General features: G+C 40.9%; 1 protein-coding gene across 2 annotated transcripts in view; it reads right to left on the reverse strand.

Moving 5' to 3' along the window:
- The window catches only part of SFMBT2 (Scm like with four mbt domains 2), a 205376-nt gene that overhangs the window by 43990 nt on the left and 140057 nt on the right, over nucleotides 1-21329 (reverse strand). For both annotated transcript variants that reach the window (XM_060095412.1, XM_060095411.1), the window contains exons 9-11: nucleotides 21000-21147; nucleotides 9292-9374; nucleotides 2569-2695 (exon numbers count right to left, since the gene is read on the reverse strand). In XM_060095412.1, coding sequence (XP_059951395.1) covers nucleotides 2569-2695; nucleotides 9292-9374; nucleotides 21000-21147 — 358 coding nt within the window. The remainder of the gene's footprint in view (nucleotides 1-2568; nucleotides 2696-9291; nucleotides 9375-20999; nucleotides 21148-21329) is intronic.

The following is a 21329-nucleotide window of genomic DNA, read 5'->3' on the forward strand; positions in this document are numbered from 1 at the left end:
ACATCACAACGTCCTTTCCCAAACACAAAACCCCATCATCAGAAACGGCCCTGGCTCGCTGTCAGTGGTTTTTGAGAACTTGGCATTCTTCCCAAATATGCACCCCAAATAATATTACACTAATCTCACGTATTTGATTTATCGCTTCCTCTTCAACATCAGTTCCTTTAGAGGCACTTAAAGAACCATCTGACTTTAAAAGAAGTCAAATACTAAATTAAAATGTTTTTTTTAACTATTAAACGTAGTCAATTAGCCATGTGTTGAAAATACTTCAAATCAATTTATTACATAAAAATAACTAACAAATTGGTATGGAGTACGTTATAAATTGTCATATAAACGGTCTATAATAAGAATCATCATCATCGTAAAAATAATTTAATTGCCCCAAAGTGACTGGAGTGAATCTCTAACATTTTGTCCCCAGGATTGAGGAAAGAAAACACTAAATACATAAAACTTGGAGATAAAATGAGAAGTAAGTGCCATTAAGCTTGCTGTCACTTTAAAAGGTCAGTGTCCAGGAAGGGCCAAAAATCAAAACAGAACTCCCCCCAAAACACCAAATTCAAGAAAGATCAGCAGACTGAATGAATTTTAACTTTAATTGATGAGGCAAATGCATAATGTTGACCAACAGCATCAGGTAAACAATATTCAACAGATTGTTTTTTTTGAATTTTTTAATACGTAAGGTCTGGGAAAATGGACAATCAATTTCCTAACCTGCTTCCTAATGTTAACTAATTTTCATTACTCCCAATGAAAGCACTCCGGAGAATAAGAAAAAGAGCTGACATGAGCTGATTTACAATTCTCTGCTATAAAACCAGAAGTTTATAACCAAAGAAAAAGCAAGACTGTCAAAAATGTTAAATATACACTAGACATTGCTCATCATTCTCTTTAAGAATTGGGAAGTTGTAGGGTATGTTGAATTAAGCAACAAAGATGTCAAGAGCAATGAAACCGAACCTCAGGCACATGTTAATGGCTTAGCTACTTTATCCATCTATAAAAATCAGGACACTCTTACTGCTCTCTCTGTTAGGTAATTAACAGCTAAAAGCACTTTGGAAGTACAAACTGCTAAATAAATTATGACTGCCAGAGAATTTTAACTGTCATGTGCTAAATAATAGTGATGAAACATGGGCCTTGAACTTTACCACTTTTGTTTTCAAATTAATCATGTAAACAAGACTCTAATCTCTCATAATATTAGGCTTAGCACAGTATTAGGTAGCAAGTTCAATTTAGGGATTCCAAATCACCAAAGGGATCTTGTTTTTCCAAGAGCAGTTGATTCAACTTTATATGCAGTAATGAAAGTAAGTTCACGTCCTACTCCAGTAGCTACAGAAATATCACCATGACATGTGTGTCTACATTTTGGCTAATTCCAACTCGAGGCCATTCTACTCGAAAATCTACTAAGCTACCAACTTTTTGAGGATTTCCTTTTATTTCAGATTGATTTTGAAATCCTAAACCATAGTTATGTTTTAAACTATTTTCTGGGAATTAACAACACACTGGACTTTCAGCTAAAATCACTGTTCTCTGCCCCTCCCAATCTCTTAGACTATAATATTTATTAGATGGTAGGCCTATCAAAGAACCTTCAGTGCTTTTTTAGACTTGTTTACTGACGAAAGAGGATAAAGATACTGGCACCAATTCTATGACCTTCCAAACTTTCTATTCCAATGGTGGTTGACCATGTCATAAAATTTAAAATTTGGACTAGGAAAGCTAACATCACTTCATTAGTCATCTACAGCATCTTATTCTTTTTCCATATTCATTTGAAATAACTACCAAGTGCTGTCAAACTGAAAAACAATCGAACAACTAACAAACAAACAAAAGACCCAAAGAATTTTAAATCACAGAAAGAGGACACAACCTTAGAGAGCAAATTCATTTTAATTCTTCCTCCCTGAAAATATAACATCTGAAAAAGACAGTCTCCTATCTAAGCCCACAATCTGATCAAGGTTCTGCTTACAAAGTGCATGGCTCTGTGAATTATCTGGACAATTAGAAATAAAATGCAGCTATGAAGAACAGTTTAAACATCATTAAACAAACAAGCCTAAATTCTGTTTATTATATATTTGGGGAGAAAGTCATGTCCAGTTACTACTTTAAGGAAAAATTAAACATCTACGAAAGAAACCAAAGTAAAGGGTTTGATTCACAGTAAAATGCAAACATATAATTTTATCCTCTTAATAACCAAGACCTCAAATACCAAGTTTTAGTGACTCATATTAATTTAATTGTGACATTAGATTTTATAATCAGAGATGCACAAAGACCACTGTGCTCCAAACATAATTATTGTACCAGAGTCTCATTTCATGAAATTATTAGTTAAGATGAGAGCCTCTGAACAAATTCATATTTGATTAGTTTCACTTATTTAAGAACACTGAATAATTTAAGACAGTTGAAATAAAAGGAAAGCAAAAGGGGCACTTCTGAGCAGTGCTGACGTCATCTGCACCCTGCCCTCTCCAGGTGGACCCTGAATTCAGAACGATTATGAACTGTGAGTACCTTCCAGGTGAAGCCACATCAGCCTCCCCTTCACAGCAGTGACAGAGGCCACGCAGAGTTCTCCCGGATTCCTGGGGTTCACAGCTTCAAGTTTCATGTTCTGTGTGAAGCCCCGGCTGAATGACGTCTGAAAGAGAAACAGAACTGACACTGAGCCAGCAGATACCACAGCCAGATAACACGCAGCGAGAGAGTGGCCAGCAAGCACGGCAGAGATGTACATATGCGCACGCACACGTGCACGCGCACGCACACAGATTTATTGATAAGACAGACAGGCGTGTGCACCTGCTTAGTCTTTCCCCCACCATCCATGAGGAAAGAACCACACACCCTTCGCTTGTTTCCCAGAAATGAGAACTACGCTGGGCACAGGGCAGGTGCCTAACAATATCTGTTGAATGAGCGTGAGGGTGAGTCCCCTCTGACTTCCCAGTTCCATGTGCGTCCTTCCAACCTCGGAATCACTGCGGTACCGATCACTCCTCCCACGTCCCTGTGCTCCTCACTCACGTCCTCCTGGGCGTATCTGAGGGTGAAAGGAGACGGCGACCTCCACCTGGGGTCATCTCCTTCAGCAGGATGTCTGTCCTCTAGCTTTTCTTTTGGTGCAAGGTCCACTGGTGATGAATTCCCAGTTTTCTTTTATCTGAAATGGTCTGCATTTTCCCTTTGTTCTCTGTTTATTTTTATTTACTTTTTTTGTTGTTTTTGTTTTGTTTTGTTTTTTTTGCGGTACACGGGCCTCTCACTGTTGTGGCCTCTCCCGTTGCGGAGCACAGGCTCCGGACGCACAGGCTCAGTGGTCATGGCTCACGGGCCTAGCCGCTCTGTGGCATGTGGGATCTTCCCGGACTGGAGCACGAACCCATGTCCCCTGCATCGGCTGGCGGACTCTCAACCACTGCGCCACCAGGGAAGCCCTATTTTTATTTACTTTTAAAATTCATTTTTAAAAACTCACATAGAGGGAAATTCACTTTTTGGTGTGCTGTTCTAGGCAAGCAGGGCTGTCAGATGAATGCACACAATCATGTAGCCATAACCACCATCAAGACACAGAGTGTGCTGTCACCCCCAAAATGCCCTTGCACCGGCCCTTCGGTGATCAATCCCTCCTAGACCCCCAACTCCTGGAACACTGATCTGCTTTCTGTTCCTGTAATTCCACTTTTTCTATAATACCATCTAAGTGGAATCCTACCTTACTTAGCCTTGTCAGTCTGGCTTTTTTCACTAAGCTAAGCGCATCTTAGAATCAGTCAGGCTATCGCACGGATGGGTACCTCATTCTACTTTACTGCTGAGTGGTTTCTACAGATGCACCATGATTTATCTATCCATTTACCAGCTGAAGGACAGCTGAGTTGTTTCCAGGTCTTGGTAACTGTGAATAAAGCCACTATGGACATTCAAAGACAAGTTTTTGTGTGAGCATAAGTATATTAAGCTGCTCAGGCTGCCACAGCCAATACCATGGGCCAGGCAACTTGAACAACAGAAATTTATTGTCTCATGGTCCTGGAGGCTGCAAATCCAAGATCAAGCTGTGAGCAGGGTTAATTTCTTCTGAGGCCTCTCTCCTTGGCTTGAAGACGGCCATCTTCTCCCTGTGTCTTTACATGATCTTTCCTCCTTGTATGTGGCCTATGTCCTAATCTCCTTTTCTTATAGGGACACCAGTCATATTGGAGAAAGGCCTACCCATGTGACCTCATTTTACCTTAATTACTTTTCTAAACACTCTAAGTACAGTCACATTTTGAGATACTGAGAATTAGTGCCGTAACACATGAATTTTGGGGGGACAAAATTCAGCCTCTAACACTAAGTTCTCATTTCTCTAGAAACGGAAGGATTGCTGGACCATATGGTAAATGCACATTTCTAAGAAACTGCCAAATTATTTTCCAATATGCCATTTTGCACTCCCACCAGCAGTGTACAGAGTTGCAGTTGCTAAACATCCTCACCAGCACGTGGTATTGCCAATTTTTCAAATTTTAGCCTTTCTAATAGGTAGGTCTAGTGGTATCTCATTGTGCTTTTTTTTTTTTTTTTTTTTTTTGCGGTATGCAGGCCTCTCACTGTTGTGGCCTCTCCCGTTGCGGAGCACAGGCTCTGGACGCGCAGGCTCAGTGGCCATGGCTCACGGGCCCAGCCGCTCCGCGGCATGTGGGATCTTCCCGGACCGGCTGCATCGGCAGGCGGACTCTCAACCACTACGCCACCAGGGAAGCCCTCATTGTGCTTTTAACTTGCATTTTCTCTGTAACCAATGAGGTTCAGCACTTTTTCAAGTGTCTGTCACGTGTACAATCTTCTTGGATGAAATGTCTTTTTATCTTCATTCCGTAAGTATATTTTCGCTGGATATAGAATTACAGTTTTCTTCTTTTAGCATTCTAAAGACATTAATTCACCATCTCTTAGTCTCCATTGTTTCTGATGAGACGTTTGTTGTTATTTAAATTGCCGTTCCTGTATAAGGAATGTATCATTTTTCTCTTGATGCTTTGAAGATTTTCCTCTTTCTGTTTGGTTATCAGCAATTTGACTAGGTTGTGTTTCTTTGTATTTGTGTTGCTTATGCACTGAGCTTCCTGAACCCATTAATTTAGATCTTTCAGCTACTCTGGTAAATTTGGAGTTTCTTTATCTATTTTTTTCTTCCACAATCTCTGTGGCCACATCTTCTGCATCACCAAGTACACATGATATGGTTGCTCAGATCCCTGGATTCTATTCATCTTTCCCTCTCCTTCCTTCCAATCATTTTTTTTCCTCTCTGTTCTTCAGATAGTATAATTTCTATTTTCAAGGTCATGGACTCTTTGCTCTGTCATCTCTATTCTGCTATTAAGCCCTTCCCATGAATTTACTTATCTTGGATATTGTATTTTTCAGTTCTAAAATTTCTCTTTTTTATCATCTCTACTTCTGTTCTGGCACTTCCTATCTTTTTATTCATTACAAGAATATTTTCCTTTACATCAATGGTTTGAAACTTTAGAGTGTATCAGAATTATCTAGAGAGCTTTTTAAAAACATAGCCTGCTAAGGCTCACCCCAAAGTCTGTGATTCAGTTGATCTGAGGTGAGGTCAGCAAATCTGAATTTCCAACAAGTTCCCAGGAGATGCTGAAGCTGCTGGTGCAAAGACTACACTTTGAGAACCACTGCTTTACTCCACGGAGCTTAGTTGTAATAGGGGCTTTAAAATACTTGTCTGCTAATTTCAACATCTGGGTCATGTTGGATTTGGTCTGTGTTGATTTATCTTTTCTACTGAGAATGAGTCTGATTTTCCTATTTCTTCATGCACTGAGCAACTCTGGATTGAAACCTGGATGTTTTAAATATATATCACAGAGACTCTGGATTGTGTTATATTCCTCCCAAGAGTGTTGATTTTTCTGTTTTAGCAAGCAATTAACTTGGCTGGACACAAACTACACACTCTGTCTCTTGAGAAGCAGCTCAAATCTCAGAGTTCAGTTCTTTCATCCTTAGCAAGGCTTCTTGGAGTTTTCCTGGCACATACATGGTACAGGGATCAGTTAAAGATTTAGGCAGAGTTTATACACTGGATTTGTGGTCTCCCCTCCTGCCTCTCCCCTGTCTGAGTCTTCCCTCACTTTCTAGTAGCTGTGGTTGCCCAAATTCTGTTAACTGGTTCATCAGACCAGAAAGACCTTGAATTTTATATCATTGTTTTCATTATCCCCTATGTTGTCAACTGTGGCTGACCTTAAGCCAAAAGTCTGTAAAAAATGGGTGACCACTCCTGCTACTACTTTCTTCCAAGCATCTGTTCCCCTCTAGAATCCTTCTGCTTTTGTTCATTTTCCATGTCTCTCAGGTACTAGTTTTGGTATTCTGCCCAGAATTTATAGTTGCTATCTGCAGGGGGATCAATTCAGTATGAGCTTACTCAGCCAATACTAGAAGCAAAACTCCCTCTAAACACTTTAAAAATAAATACGAAATTTTCCAAAATTACCCACTACTATACATTTTTTATCAGACATTGCAATACTATATAAATGTATCTACTTTGAAATACATAAACTGAGATAAATAGGTTCCCGTAAGTAAGAGAGATTACATCTTTATATGACTCATGGAAAGAAACCAAGGTAATTCACATTTCCATGTCTTTTTATAGAAGTTAAGCTGAAAATGCAATTATATTTTTATGTTACCAGAACAAAATTATCCAATGTATGTTGAGAAACCAATATGCTCCTTTCCTTTACGTTTCTTCAGAAATCGAAATCAAAGGAATTCTAGGTTGGCTGTTTTTCTGCAAGTCGTCTGGCCTCAGTCATGCATATTAGGTATTGAGTTTCTTTTTGATGACATGACTCGATACACTGCCTGAAAAGCCTCTAAGTAAGTTAAAATGCATTTTATCCTACTTAATAAGGGAAAGCTACAACCGTGTAACCTATTTTCATTTCAGCTCACTGCCTGAGGGTAATTTATAAAGGATCAATAGCAAAACTGTTACCTTTGAGTTTATTTTACTAAGCATTTGCCTGTGTCAATCCATCTCAGAACAGCCTCGGATTGTTAAACATCCCCAGGGAAACGTCTCCCATGCATCCACTTCCACACTACCCCTCCTCTGGTACACATGAGATGTGTGATTAAAAAATGATTCATGATAAGCATTCCATTAAAGAGCACTTGTAGCCTGTTAACATCACCCAGCAAAGTACCAGTAATGCAATGCACGTGCCACCAGGCAGATAACAATCCTGTTGATTAAATAAACGGACAGCAAGAAACAAAGGGGGGCATCTTTGTAACAAGTGCATTCCTAATGAATACGCCAGCATTTCCATTAATACAGATTTCATCTTGGTAGCTGAATCCTGAAAGCTCAGAGGCCACCTGGGGATACGGCTCCTGGCTCCACTATAAAGATCCATGTGGACAATGGCTGGCTGATGGGAGCAGAAGACAGATAAAAAGACACTTTGGGGGAACCACGTTGTCACAGAAGAAATAACTCCCTAAATCCAGAACAAGGGGGAGATGTGAGGAGTTTCTTCCCAAGGCTAAAGAGTTAGGGAAGGGCGATCTCCCGTCTGGAAGAAAGCACAACCTCAAAGGGGTTTGAGGATGAAATGAGGAGTTTCCACAATCGCAAATAAAAGGCAATGAGGCCAGCAGATTCCATGACAAGTGATGTCAACACGGTTAGAAGTGTAGTAAGACTCCACTGGACTTAATATGCCTTAAGAGCTAACCAGCTGCTGTTCCCATGGTGGCAGGTTGCACAGCTGTCTCCACACCACCTCACACCCTTCATACAGCTCTTTCAATGCTTCAGAAAAGCTACCTTTGTGAAAGGCAATGTCATCCAGTAGAAGTTCATTCAATCATGTAAGGAGCCCTGATTTCCAACCCTGCCATTGACGTGTTTCCATATTTATGAGCACAAGCTGACCTCGTCATCAACCTACTTAATTCTCCAAAATCTGATTATAATTTATGCTCAGTGTTGAGCTTCTCTCTATGAAGCCAGCTCTTCCCATCAGAAAGCGTTACCAACTGAATCCCTGGAGTAAAAATTATCGGTGGGGCAGCAATGAATCAGCAGCTCTAGGCGCACGTGCCCAGAAAACCATTGTTTGGTGTGGGAGCACATTGTACTGTAGTATCTGGAGTCTCCAACCGGAGGACTGCATCTTCTTTCTTAGCATAAAAAATTAAGTCTCGTAACTAAATGCATGTTAAACATACGAGGCTATACATCTCTGCCTCACTCTCAAAACGAAGATGATAATTCACATCCCTTTTTAGTTCCTACGGTTGATAAGGTTTACATGAATAATTTGTAAACTATTTTATACAACAAACTCCTATAAATAAGCAAGTACACACACGTTGGCACATACACACACGCACACACACACACACACACACGGAGTTATTTTATGTGTCTCTGTGCCGATAAGCTGTATTTGAAGAAGGAGGTGGCTTCAAGTAAGCACAGCAGAAAACTGTTGGGTTAGCATCTTATTACTTTAATCCAATAAAAACTTTAGGAACATATGTTAAGAATATACCTCAGGAGCAGAGAATCTCCCATTCAATGAACTTATCAATATCACACTCCATAGCAAGTGCACAGCTAATGGTGGCCCTGGTGGCTGGCGGTCCGCCAAACTCCGTCCTCCTCCTGCCTATGTACAGGCTCAAGGTGGGGGGACCGCCCAGCCAGGGCACACTGCCTGGTCTCACTCATGGCGTGGTGTAGCCGAGTGACTAGTTCTCAACGACAGAAGGTGACAGAGTAAGATGTAATATGTGTCAATATCAAGCTACGGTGTCTAGAACTAGGGTTATCGTCTCCTGGTTCTCTTTTCCTATCTGCTCACTAGATTCAGGTGACGAAGCCGAGTACAGACCTAGACCAAGGCTCAGTGCAAGGAGAAGAACCACCTGCTAATCATGAACAACCTGGACCGTCCATAGGTGAGAGAGAAACTTACGACATGTTTAGTAGTTAATCTGTCACTACAGCCCAGCGTCGCCCTAACTGACACAAAAACGGGAAGGAGGACTTTTCAAAACTGACCAAAGGCTTAGGATCCCATGGTACAGGGTAGCACTCTAACCTCATCTTGTTCAATAAATAAGAAGCAACTTATACAACTCAAAGTGGACAACATTTATGGGTAAAGGCGTAGCAAGAACCAGGCTTCTTACGTTTCTGAAGCAGAACGGAGGCGCTTCTTCTGTCCCATGCTGCTTGTGATAATCTGCCCAGTCGAAGTCCTGGCCAGAGTAACCTGTGCGTGAGAAAATGCAGATAAAACGCATTAACCAAGCCGCATCTCAGACCAATGAACAGCGCCAGGGTGTGTCGGGAATTTAAAGTAATAAGGGCAGCAAGTATAGGCCCCCTCCCCAAAAGGTGAAGCCCTTTCTCATGTGTGACAACATATTGGATTTTATGAGGATTCAATGAAATATTGCAGACAGTGTAAAGTACTAAATATAGGTAGGGTGTACCATCATTATCATAATTCGGTGCTCGAAACGAGGTGAAGACGGGGGGAATTGACCCCCGTCAATGCATGCCGGGGGAATAGATTTGCTCTGGGGAGAACAGAGGAGACAGAACATCCCACAGAGCACACCTGCACAAGGCATTTGGCAGAAATACACAACACATGCCTTCATATCAATTCTGAGTTCAGGTGAACTTACATCTCGACATCTTCGTGGAAACCGTGAGATTTTATTGGAAAACAACACTAGAGGAGAATACTTTTTAAAGAGTAACTGAAGGTAAGACAAATGGCAAAAAAGGAGTTGAGATTCTAGCGGGAAATCCTCCAAAGACATGGAAGTCAGGGAGGAATAAACCTTGCCGTAGAACTGAATCACAGAGGAGGATGGAAAATGAGAACTGGGGAAGGTGCGCCTCTCCGGATGAAGTTTGGGGGGGCAAATTTGAGATATTGGGGGAGTTTGAGAACCAACTATTCATATGTACTAACTTTAACATGGTTTTTTTCTTTCTTTCTTTATTCATTTCATTTGGGGTTGGGGGAAGAGGTCCATAATTATACAATATATATCGATCTATCGTGACCGCCAAGACAAGACATGGGAGAAGTTTAAAACATAAAACAAGAAAGGAGTTGAGTGTATGGCTGAACCTAGGTAGGAAAATACCTCTTAATGTGTCATTTACATTTCCTGTGAACAAAGGAAGGGGGAATGGAACCAAAAAATACGGTACCAATCAGGATTACCTGAAACTGTGCAAAATGTCCCTATAATCATCACTTACAGTTCTCTCTTCACTGGTTTAAGTATATGTAAAATAAATCTATAAGGGATTTCTTAAGTATATTTTTAAGCCAAGCCCCTGATTTCTTTGCCCTGTATCATCATAAATTCTACACCTGCAAATTCACTTAACATGGGTAATTGTGTTACTAAATCCACACTTGCAGAAAGACTATAGAAATTCCATATTGAAGATATTCAAGATACTGTTTGCTTCCTACCTCCACCTGTACAAAATAGTATGCTTTTCATTAAGTAAGCTCAATTTACTCAATTCTTTAAAAGATGGGGGTGGAGGTTAACCAAGAAGGCAGTTGTCTTCCTGGCCCAGGGACTAACCCTCCCCCCTCCCCCCTCCCCTGCCGACCATCAGTGACAGAGCACACCCCCCACCAACTTGCTCCTGAGACGTCCCTGTAAAGAGTGACAGCTCCTCACTACTTTCCAATGAGATAAGACGTCTCAGAGTCCTGAGATGCTGTGTAATCTCTCTAGCTGGTTTTGAAGAAGTTCTGCACATTCTTCCACATTCCCTTCCCCCCAGACCTTCTGTCCAGAGCTGTCCCTCCAGCCAGAGGGCTCTGGCACCAGAGGTCTCTGGAAGCAACCAAACCAACTTTCTCCTGAACATTTGCAAACAGAGCAAAGGTGCCTTAATCAAGGCACTGCGAGTTTCTTTACAATTAATGTAACCATCCACTTCGAGTACTTTCTCTGTAACTGTTTTGGAGCAAATCCTTGCGTTAATATATAAGAATAGAAGAATTCACCGAAAGACACCTCAAACTGGTGAGAAGTCACCTCACTGTATGAAAATACTGGACCAGAAAGGAGAACCAGATGAAGGACCCAGTTCTACCAGGACTTGGATGAACCAAGGTCGAAATAAATTAAGTCTTCTGTACCTGGCTTTCCCTATCTACGAATCCGCCAAAGAAAGAAAAGAGCTTCAAACTTTCCTCAAGCTTCTGCATTTCATGATTCAGAGCCACTATTACTAATTACCATTGCTATTTAGGATGATTTCCCTTCCCTCTGCGGTTAATTCCCTTCTCTTCTCCTAGGGGAAAAGTGTGACAGGTTGGATGAAGAGAGGATATATAACAAGACATTCCCTAGAAGAGCTCTCAAGTGAACAGCGGGAAATAAGCTGAATCCTGCAACAGAAGGACCCTGGTTGTTTAGGCCCACGGCTAACAGGCTTTGTTAAGGTCAAGACCTCGTTTTGTTACATATCTCTTCCCTGGACCTCTGCTACTTCCTGAGTTAGTTTGTGAGCAAAGGAAAATCTTATCAAGATCATGGGGGAAGGGGAGAAATAGGGGAAAAAAACCCATACAAATGAACAGCAAACCATTTTCTGAAATAACATCAAATTTAGGTATTCTGTATGGTCAGTATCTGTTCAGATAAAACTTTCCAACTTAGGGGTCACCTCTACACCCTATACAGATAGACATTTAGCTGGATTTTCTATCACGTTCATAACCACCAACTTCCAATGGATTTTCAACCCACTCCATAAATGCCAGGCTCACGGTTTCTTGGACCTATATTCAATCTTTCTACATCCAGTCTCCAAGATTCTCTATGGGGAGCCACTTTTTTTTTTTTTTTCTGGTACGCGGGCCTCTCACTGTTGTGGCCCCTCCCGTTGCGGAGCACAGGCTCCGGACACGCAGGCTCAGCGGCCATGGCTCACGGGCCCAGCCGCTCCGCGGCATGTGGGATCTTCCCAGACCGGGGCACGAACCTGTGTCCCCTGCATCAGCAGGCGGACTCTCAACCACTGCGCCACCAGGGAAGCCCAAGGGAAGCCACTTTTAATCTAATAATTTCAGGATGTATCCAACTCTTGCTGGGTACCTAAGCAACAAGCCATTATTCTGTCCCCAGAACTCTCTCCTTTCCTTGAATATTGGAACAGCTTCAACTTCTCTGCCTCCTCCTTCTCTTAGGGACCTTTATTCGCTTCATCACTTAAAATTCTTCTCCTTCAGGCTGATAATGAGCTCACTTTGTAAGGCATTTTTGTGACAGCTCAGAAAATAACTGTTACATAAAAACAAATTGCTGTGGCTCATATAATAGAGACAACAGGGGTCAATTATGCTCATTAATCAACAAAGACAGAACAAGAAGTACTAAGGCTTAACCACAGCCAGGAAAGCATGTTTTAAACCCAGGAGGGAGGAAAATACCAGAGGGGAAAAGAAAATAAAAGGAAAACAAAACCCCTTGGGCTCTTAAAATTTGCAACAAGCTGCCATCAGACTGTTGAACTTCCACCACTAGGGTTATTTAAGATTTAATTAGTGTTTATTCTGCATGAAGTTCCAACTATTACAGGTCCAAAAGGAAACAGGTCAATGACCCATTTTTCCTTATGATACAAATTAATTGACATAAAACAGCTCCACTTGCAAACATTACTATTGGCGGTGCAATTGGACAATTCTTCTGCAAAACAATTTGGCAGTAAAAACGTCCATGAACTTTGACACAGCAATTGCACTTCTGGAAATGTAACCCATAAAAACAACCCCAAAAACGGATAAAATGTGGTACATTAAGATACAATGGCATTATTACTAATAATTCTGATTAAAAAAATCTTTATATCCAAAAGTAGAAAATAATGTGAAACTTAGCCAAGTCAATGGAAAGTCATGCAGGCATGAAAATTGCACCTAGTTTACTAAAAAAAGTCATGAAAAAATGATTACTGTAAGTTTAGATGAAAAGACTGCTATAAGCATACACAGAATTATCAAACTCACATTAAAATATGCAAAAGAAAAGACCTGAAGAAATGTAAGAAGAACTTACAAGGAAGTATCAAAATAATTATCTGTGTGGTGGGACTCCTAGATATCCTTTTCTTCTACCTCCTTGTATTTTCCAAGTTTTCACTAATGTTCATGAATTATTTTAATAATACAAAAATTTTGAAAGCATAGCATCTTCATGCTATCTTAAAAGATAATCAAAGCACCGGTCAACCAATCCAGGAATACAGCATGACGACCTCCCCTCAGCCATCCTCCTGCTTCTCCTTTGCTAACAGAATCCTGACTGTATCCAGTTCCTAGAGGAAGTTAGGTCTCTCCTCAGCACCAGGAAGTGAATCATGACAACCCTGAGACAATCATGGCGGTCTCACGCCCCTTGCCAGTGACTTGGGATGGAGGGCAGGGCAGGGCTTTAAAAAAGATTTCTCTCTCTCTCAAAAAAATAGAGACCACTGGAGTCAAAGGTCCTGTTCTGTGCTAGGTGGATATGAAAAAAAAGTACAATCTTAATAAAACATAAAAATAGCCAAAGAATATCATGTTTGACATCTACCTGAATGACAAAATGAAAAACAATGATACAAATCCACCACTGTAAAGGCTGTCTAAAATAATTACATAGAAATACAAAGTTACATAGTCAAGGAAACAGAAATCTGGAAGAATATATACCAAAAGTTATTTTTTTCAGAACAGGAAACTTTTCTACTTTTCATCAGAATTTTAAAGAATGCATGCATATTAAATCTTCAGTTTAAAAGAAGTGTTTAGAAATAGACCCTGAAGTCCTAGAAAGTGGTAACACTTTCTAAAGCAAGGAAATGCATCCATTTCATAACAATTCACTGTAAGTCTCCAGCTTGCTGGACTCTGCTTAGTTGCTGGTAAGACGAGGATGCAACAGGCATGTGCTCTGCTTTCACCTGCTCCGGCAGCTAAGAGAGTGACAGACACATGGCGTGGGAAGAGTGACGCAGTGGGTAAAGGCAAGGGTGGAGGGAGACGTGGAGAAAGAGGAGAGAAAGCCCTGAAGAAAGCCACCCCTCATGATGGAAGATCACGGAGCTCCAGGGAGATCTTCCGCAACTCAGAGAACGTACACATCCTTGAGGTGCTGGAGCACCTGGGGTTCACAGGAAGCTTCTTTAGCTTCTAGTTTAACGTATCTTTGAAAGGAAATATGACACAATCATCTTCAAAGATCAGCAAAGAGCAGGACCGAGATACAGGAACGAGAGACAACACGACAGAAATCACATTATAATAAGAGCAGGTTCTTAACCCTTTCTCAGAAAATCTCATGAAAGCCCTACTGGGCACCTTTCTAGGGCACTGATCTCCTTACTGAAAGGTGATCTCTCTCCTCTCAAGCCCGAGGCTTTCACTGAGTCCCTCGGACACTTACTCAGGCTTAGCCCATGACAGCATCTCCTTGACTGAGCCTCACAGCCACCCTGAGTGATCAGTAGGATGGAGGTGCCCACCGCACGGGTGTGGCAGCAGGACCACACAGTCCTCAGGTGCAGGAGAGCCAGGTCTCTTCCTGAGCAAGTGTTCTCAACGACCTCTGCATTTGTTTCATGAGTTCGCTTATAGGGAGCAAGATAAAAACCCGGGTCATGGATTAAAGCACTTCCTTTTGTCCATGTCATTTTTTAAAGAGCTACCACCCCCACTTTGGAATCCACCAGCACCCTCCACATTCTCAGCTGATGTTCATTTTCAAGACCTCCCTGATGGAGATCTTGAGATCTCTTGAAATAGAAGAGTCAAGGTTGACCCGGTCTTCGATTGTATCTATGATGCTCTGTTTCATTTTTTAAAACTCTGAATCAAAAACAGCAAAATGGTAGCATCTGCTCAACTGAGGCGGGACATCCATGAGTATGTTTATTATTTTCTGTCCCCTTTCAGACATTTCTGTTTTTATGTCTGAAAGAGATGACAGAAAGGATTAGGTTGCATGAGTCAGTGTCTGAGGAAAAGAGAATACCAATTAGGGTTCACCAATGTGGGTCTTGATAATCATTAAAAAAACACATTTACGGGCTTCCCTGGTGGCACAGTGGTTAAGAATCCGCCTGCCAATGCAGGGGACATAGGTTCAAGCCCTGGCCCGGGCAGATCCCACATGCCGCAGAGCAACTAAGCCCGTGCGCCACAACTACTGAAGCCTGCGCGCCGTGCTCTGCAATAAGAGAAGCCACTGCAAAGAGAAGCCCGCGCACCACAACGAAGACCCAATGCAGCCAAAAAAAACCCCCAAAAAACCCCACATCTTTACTTCCTAAATTGTGTGAAGTCTGTGTGTCTATTAAGATGGCCAAAGAGCAGAGACGAAGTGCAAAAATAAGTGACTTACTTTAGCTTTTGCTCACACATTTTACGACAGAAATGGATAGGCTTCACTTGTCTACAAAGATCCCCCTGTTGATTCTGTGACTAATCCTGGGTGTTACATGCCAAGGAGATTAAGGAAATGATTTAAAAATAGCAAGTCATGGTTGGTAACCTATATGCATTTTTGCCTGCTTGATTTATTTACTTGTTTGACCCCGGTTCAGAGAGCCTATAATATTGAATTGTTGTTTGCTGGGTTTCAGCGAATGGGATAAAATCTCCAAGATTCTGTCCTTTGCTTACCAAGAAAGCACATGCTCAAAGACAACACTAAAACATTTCAATCCATTCTAGCTTATACTATTTGTATATAAAGTTTGGGGATAGATTTTTTAATAGGAAAGGAGTCAAAATAATGTGAGTAGGGATGTATGCTGTCTGCACATCTCCTCTACCACCCAGGTGTCTTGTTTCATCAGCTGCTTCCCACTGGGGAATGAGCGGGTACTCTCTTTTGGGGATCAAGCAACACGTTGTAACTATAAGCAGAAATCTAAACAATGTAATAATTTTGTGGGAAACATACCTACAAGAAAACATCTAAACTCACTTCTCAACATGTGTAATAAATCCTACATACTCTCAAAATTCAAGTGAAAAACAACAAATTTTTAAAAAGAGCATACATACATTCATACATTATACATTATACATTCATACATTAATAAAGCAAAGAATGGTGTTGGAAAACATCCGACAGCATGATTCCCAGACCAGGTGTTGACACGTAAGACACGTAACAAGTTACTTCAAAAAGAAACCATAAAATCATCACTACCAAAACCACCAGCATCTCTCAATTTTAATTCACTTTAATTACAAAAATAAATATACTTTACTAGATATATGGTACATATAAATATACAGTCTCCCCAAATGGTAAGGGAGCTCAGTAATTAAAGTTGTGGCTTTGTTATAATGGCAAACACTTGGAATATTATTCTCTAGAATTGAAATTCTCCAAATGCTTTGACACATAGATCATTCCAGTCATGGGTAAGTCATGGTCCATTGACATCCTTCAGTCCTGCATAAGGCCACCAAAAAGCCCCCAAACTACTGAGAAGGATGGCTTTTACGAAGGTACCAGTGAGAGAAAACAGCAATAAAGGGTGGATCTGGTTATATAGAAAAAGCATTCAATTTGGGATCTTAAGACTGGGGTTTTAAGCCAAGTTCAGCCCCAAGACTTAAAACATCATTTAACACAACTGAGCTTCAATTTCCCCACATATATAATGATTGGAGTTGATGAGATAATCTTTAAGAGTCCCTTAGTTATAAAAACCCTCTACATGTAATATCATATGATTCCTTTTGAATAGATAATACATTCACACTCAGATCAAAAAGAAAAAAAAAAAGATTTTAAACGTATTCTGTGAAAAGTCTCATTCCCATCTGCCCTGGTCGCCACCTCCATACCCCACACAGAAGTCATCATTTTCGTTAGTTTCTTTTTTTTTTTTTTTGAATTTTTGAATTTTATTTTATTTATTTTTTTATACAGCAGGTTCTTATTAGTTATCCATTTTATACATATCAGTGTATACATGTCAATCCCAATCTCCCAATTCATCCCACCACCACCACACACCCCCTGCCACTTTTCCCCCTTGGTGTCCATATGTTTGTCCCCTACATCTGTGTCTCTTAGTTTCTTATGCAACCTTCCAGAGTCTCTTTCCAGGAATATGTGCACACATAAATATATATCCTCATTAACCTCTTTTCTAACAAAAAAGACATCATACTATAACTCACTGATCTGTCACTCACAGTATATCTTGGAGAGCTTCCCATGTCAGCATGTAGAGATTATCCTCATTCTTTTTAACAACTGCATAGTTTTCATTATATAAACATTCAAAATTGACTTAACCAATCCCATACAGACAGGCACTTGGATTTTCCCGCCTTTTGCTATTATATATCATGCTGCAGAAAAAACCAAACTCTTATGCATATTACCTGTAAATTGTAAGTTTAAGAGAAATTTTCACAAGCCGAACTGCTAAGGCAATGGCTAAATGCATCTACAATTTTGGTTAAATTTGCCAAACTGCCTTCCATACGGTTTGTACCTACCTGCGTTTTGCCAGCAAATCTGAGACTCCCATCAAAACAAAGCCGCTTCTTTCTTTCTCTTTTGGATTTCTTCCTCATCTGAGAAATCCATGCCGTCTCAGTATGATTTTTAACGGGCATTTTCTCTTATTAGGATGAGTTTACATAAGAGTCGTGATTCTATTACTGTGAAGTATCTGCTCATATTCATAAACCTTTTTCTGTAAGTTGTTGCTCTTCTTCTCACTGGTTTATAAACAAAAGCTCTACTATTTCAAGACAACAATCCCACAGCCAAAAGACAACCTCTACAGATTACTAGTGGATCACAATTCCTGAGTGCTTCAAGGGTTTAAAAATGGTTATCACTGAGATTTTCTTACTGGAAGGTACTAATCACCATTACTCAATATTTTACAAATAATATATAATATCCATAAAGAAACTTTCCTCTTAGAAAAGGTATGCTTCACTTCCAAAAGGGGAAGGAATAGTTTGGAAGATGACATGAAGACAATTTCATTTCACCAAATATCACAAACACTTGGGTGACAGAGAAGAAGCAATAATTACGGCTAAACAGTAGGTATAAAAAGCTTAAGACATAAAAATATTTAATATCATAAATATATTTGTACCGTCATTTCACTGCACACTTAAGAGTTCAATTACATTAATATAAAACAATTTTCTTAATATCATGAAATGCCATTATCCAAATAAGCACACCCATTTCCTAGTAAAGGTCCAAGCTATGTGAACAAACTCGTCTGAAACATATTTAAAATTCTAAAGACCCTGGTAAACGTTAAACCTCTGCCATCCATGAATCCAAAATGCATATATAAATGTTTTTCCTATTTTTTAACTATATGAGGAGATACCCAACTCATTTTTTTAAAATTCTTACATAGATCCTATTTTACTAGGAACTAACTAGGAATTTGCAAAGTCCAACCAAGCAACATTTTAAAGATATTTTTTTATTTGGATCATTTCTAAAGTCTTTATTGAATTTGTTACAATAATGCTTTTAACATCTTTATTGGAGTATAATTGCTTTACAATGGTCTGTTAGTTTCTGCTTTATAACTAAGTGAATCAGCTATACATCTACATATGTCCCCATATCTCTTCCCTCTTGCATCTCCCTCCCTCCCACCCTCCCTATCCCACCCCTCTAGGTGGTCACAAAGCACCGAGCTGATCTCCCTGTGTGATGTGGCTGCTTCCCACTAGCTATCTATTTTACGTTTGGTAGTGTATATATGTCCATGCCACTCTCTCACTCTGTCACAGCTTTTTTTATGTTTTGGTTTTTTGGCTGCAAGGAATGTGGGATCTTAGTTCCCTGACCAGAGATGAAAAACGCACTCCCTGCATTGGAAGGTGAACTCTTTTTTTTTTTTTTTTGCTGTACACGGGCCTCTCACTGTTGTGGCCTCTCCCGTTGTGGAGCACAGGCTCCGGACGCACAGGCTCAGCGGCCATGGCTCACGGGCCTAGCCGCTCCACGGCATGTGGGATCTTCCCAGACCGGGGCACGAACCCGTGTCCCCTGCATGAGCAGGCGGACTCTCAACCACTGCGCCACCAGGGAAGCCCGGAAGGTGAACTCTTAACCACTGGACTGCCAGGGAAGTCCCCCAAGCAGCATTTTAGATATCCAGAAAACATCTTTCTTCACTGACATGGGACCCATCCACACACATGCTCTGATTAGAAGTTGGCCTGAGGGTTTTCAAACTCTAAAACTGACCAGCTGCTGAAACTTCACAGCAGGAAAAGACTTCTCTTCCCTACCACCAATAGGTGTTTACAGCACAGAACTTGTACCATCATTTAAAAGATTATAAAAATATGTGGACGTGTATCATGTCTCTGATTCTGCAGAGTACCTGTGGAATATCAGGGTGTCCTCATTTAACCGTCTTGAAAAACTGAAGCACACTGATTTGGACAGTCACCTCTAGGCACCCAAATGGACACAAACACTGAGGCCACGTGAACTGGAGTCCTCACCACCCACTACTGAGCACAGAACCAGAAGCCTGACCTCCTGTCCTGCTACTTACTAAGCCTGGGGCCCTGGGCACGTTATATAAACTCTCTGGAACTAAGTCTCCTCAGAGGGCACTCCTCATTTTGAAGATTCAGTGAATTTGGCACTGAAAACAGTGGAATCAGTGTTCTGTAGAAGCTCACCACAGTATAATTAGACTGCACTCCATTACTGAAGAACTTTAATGGGAAGAAGCATCAGCTGCATGGAAATAATTCAGAAGAATCTCCTCCATAGGGATGAAGATGGAGTGTAAGTTAGGATAAAAGCCCAGGGGAGTACAGTCACGCCATAGGTAAGTTAGGTGCAGCACAATTAAAGTACAAGTAATCCAATCTCTGGTGATCTGAAAAGGTGACCACAAAACCCCTGCTTTGTTTGAGATTATCTGTTAAAATCTCCACTGAAGTTTATTTTTCTACTCGCATTCTGCTTTTGTCTTTTTCTATCATTCCCTTTCTTTTCCTTCCCATCTTCTCACCTTTCTCCTTGCTGCATCTTCCCTGGATAAACCTTAGACCTATAGGGACAACAAATCATGTTCCTGAAGTACAGCATGGTACATGTGGCTTATGGGTCTCAACTTAAAATGACTTTAATGCAACCTGGTTCCCAACTTAATTACTGTCATGTCTTATGGCATCAAAGTGTTGGAATTCTGAAAGAAACTGGGCTTTGGGGAAAATTCAACTTACTGAAGATAAAAATGTAAAGAAATGCTTCATTGGTATGTTGTCGCCTTTTTTTTTTTTTTTTTTGCGATACACGGGCCTCTCACTGTTGTGGCCTCTCCCGTTGAGGAGCATAGGCTCCGGATGCGCAGGCTTGGCGGCCATGGCTCACGGGCCCAGCCGCTCCGCAGCATGTGGGATCCTCCCGGACCGGGGCATGAACCCACGTCCCCTGCATCGGCAGGCGGACTCTCAACCACTGCGCCACCAGGGAAGCCCTGTTGTCGCCTTTTTAAAGCCACTTCTCTTCACGTTCAAGTTTTTAACCCCGATCACTTAGCAATACTGTACCCTTTTTCAACACACAGCAGCAACACAGCTACCAATCATACAATAACAGACAGGGAACAATGGTTTATGGAGAAGCCCAGGGCCACACACCTCCACAGGGGAGGGAGCTGTACAGACTCCTATGTCAGGCTAACCATGAAACACACTATTTTCTCACTACATCTAAAATGTTTACAGCGTGAACTTCTCCAGATTAACAAAAGCATCACTTCAGTGACAATACGACGCCCTCCTGAATCACCCAAACCCTGTAAATTTTCACAGAATACAAACCTTTGGGAGGTGTGAGATTGACTCCGTTTTTAAGGCACCACTGTACTGGTAAAATCCCCAAAGAATCCGCATGGCACAGCATCGAGAGTTTACTAGGTTCTGGTCTGAGGTCATCAATAGTCACTTGAAAAAAACGATTGTTAAAAACCTGAAAGGCAAGACAATAGAGCCTGGGATTAATTCCTTGAGATTAACATGTAAGACTCGTAAGAAATAGTGGCACAGCTTCCAAATGCAGTAAGTATATTTCATCCCAATGACCGCAGCACAAACTGGAATTTCAATGTATATTACGAAAGTGGTCCAGTTGCGAAAAAGTTAGTGAAAAAA

This window comes from Mesoplodon densirostris, chromosome 4 (assembly GCF_025265405.1).
Source record: "Mesoplodon densirostris isolate mMesDen1 chromosome 4, mMesDen1 primary haplotype, whole genome shotgun sequence".
Taxonomy (NCBI): Eukaryota; Metazoa; Chordata; class Mammalia; order Artiodactyla; family Ziphiidae; genus Mesoplodon; species Mesoplodon densirostris.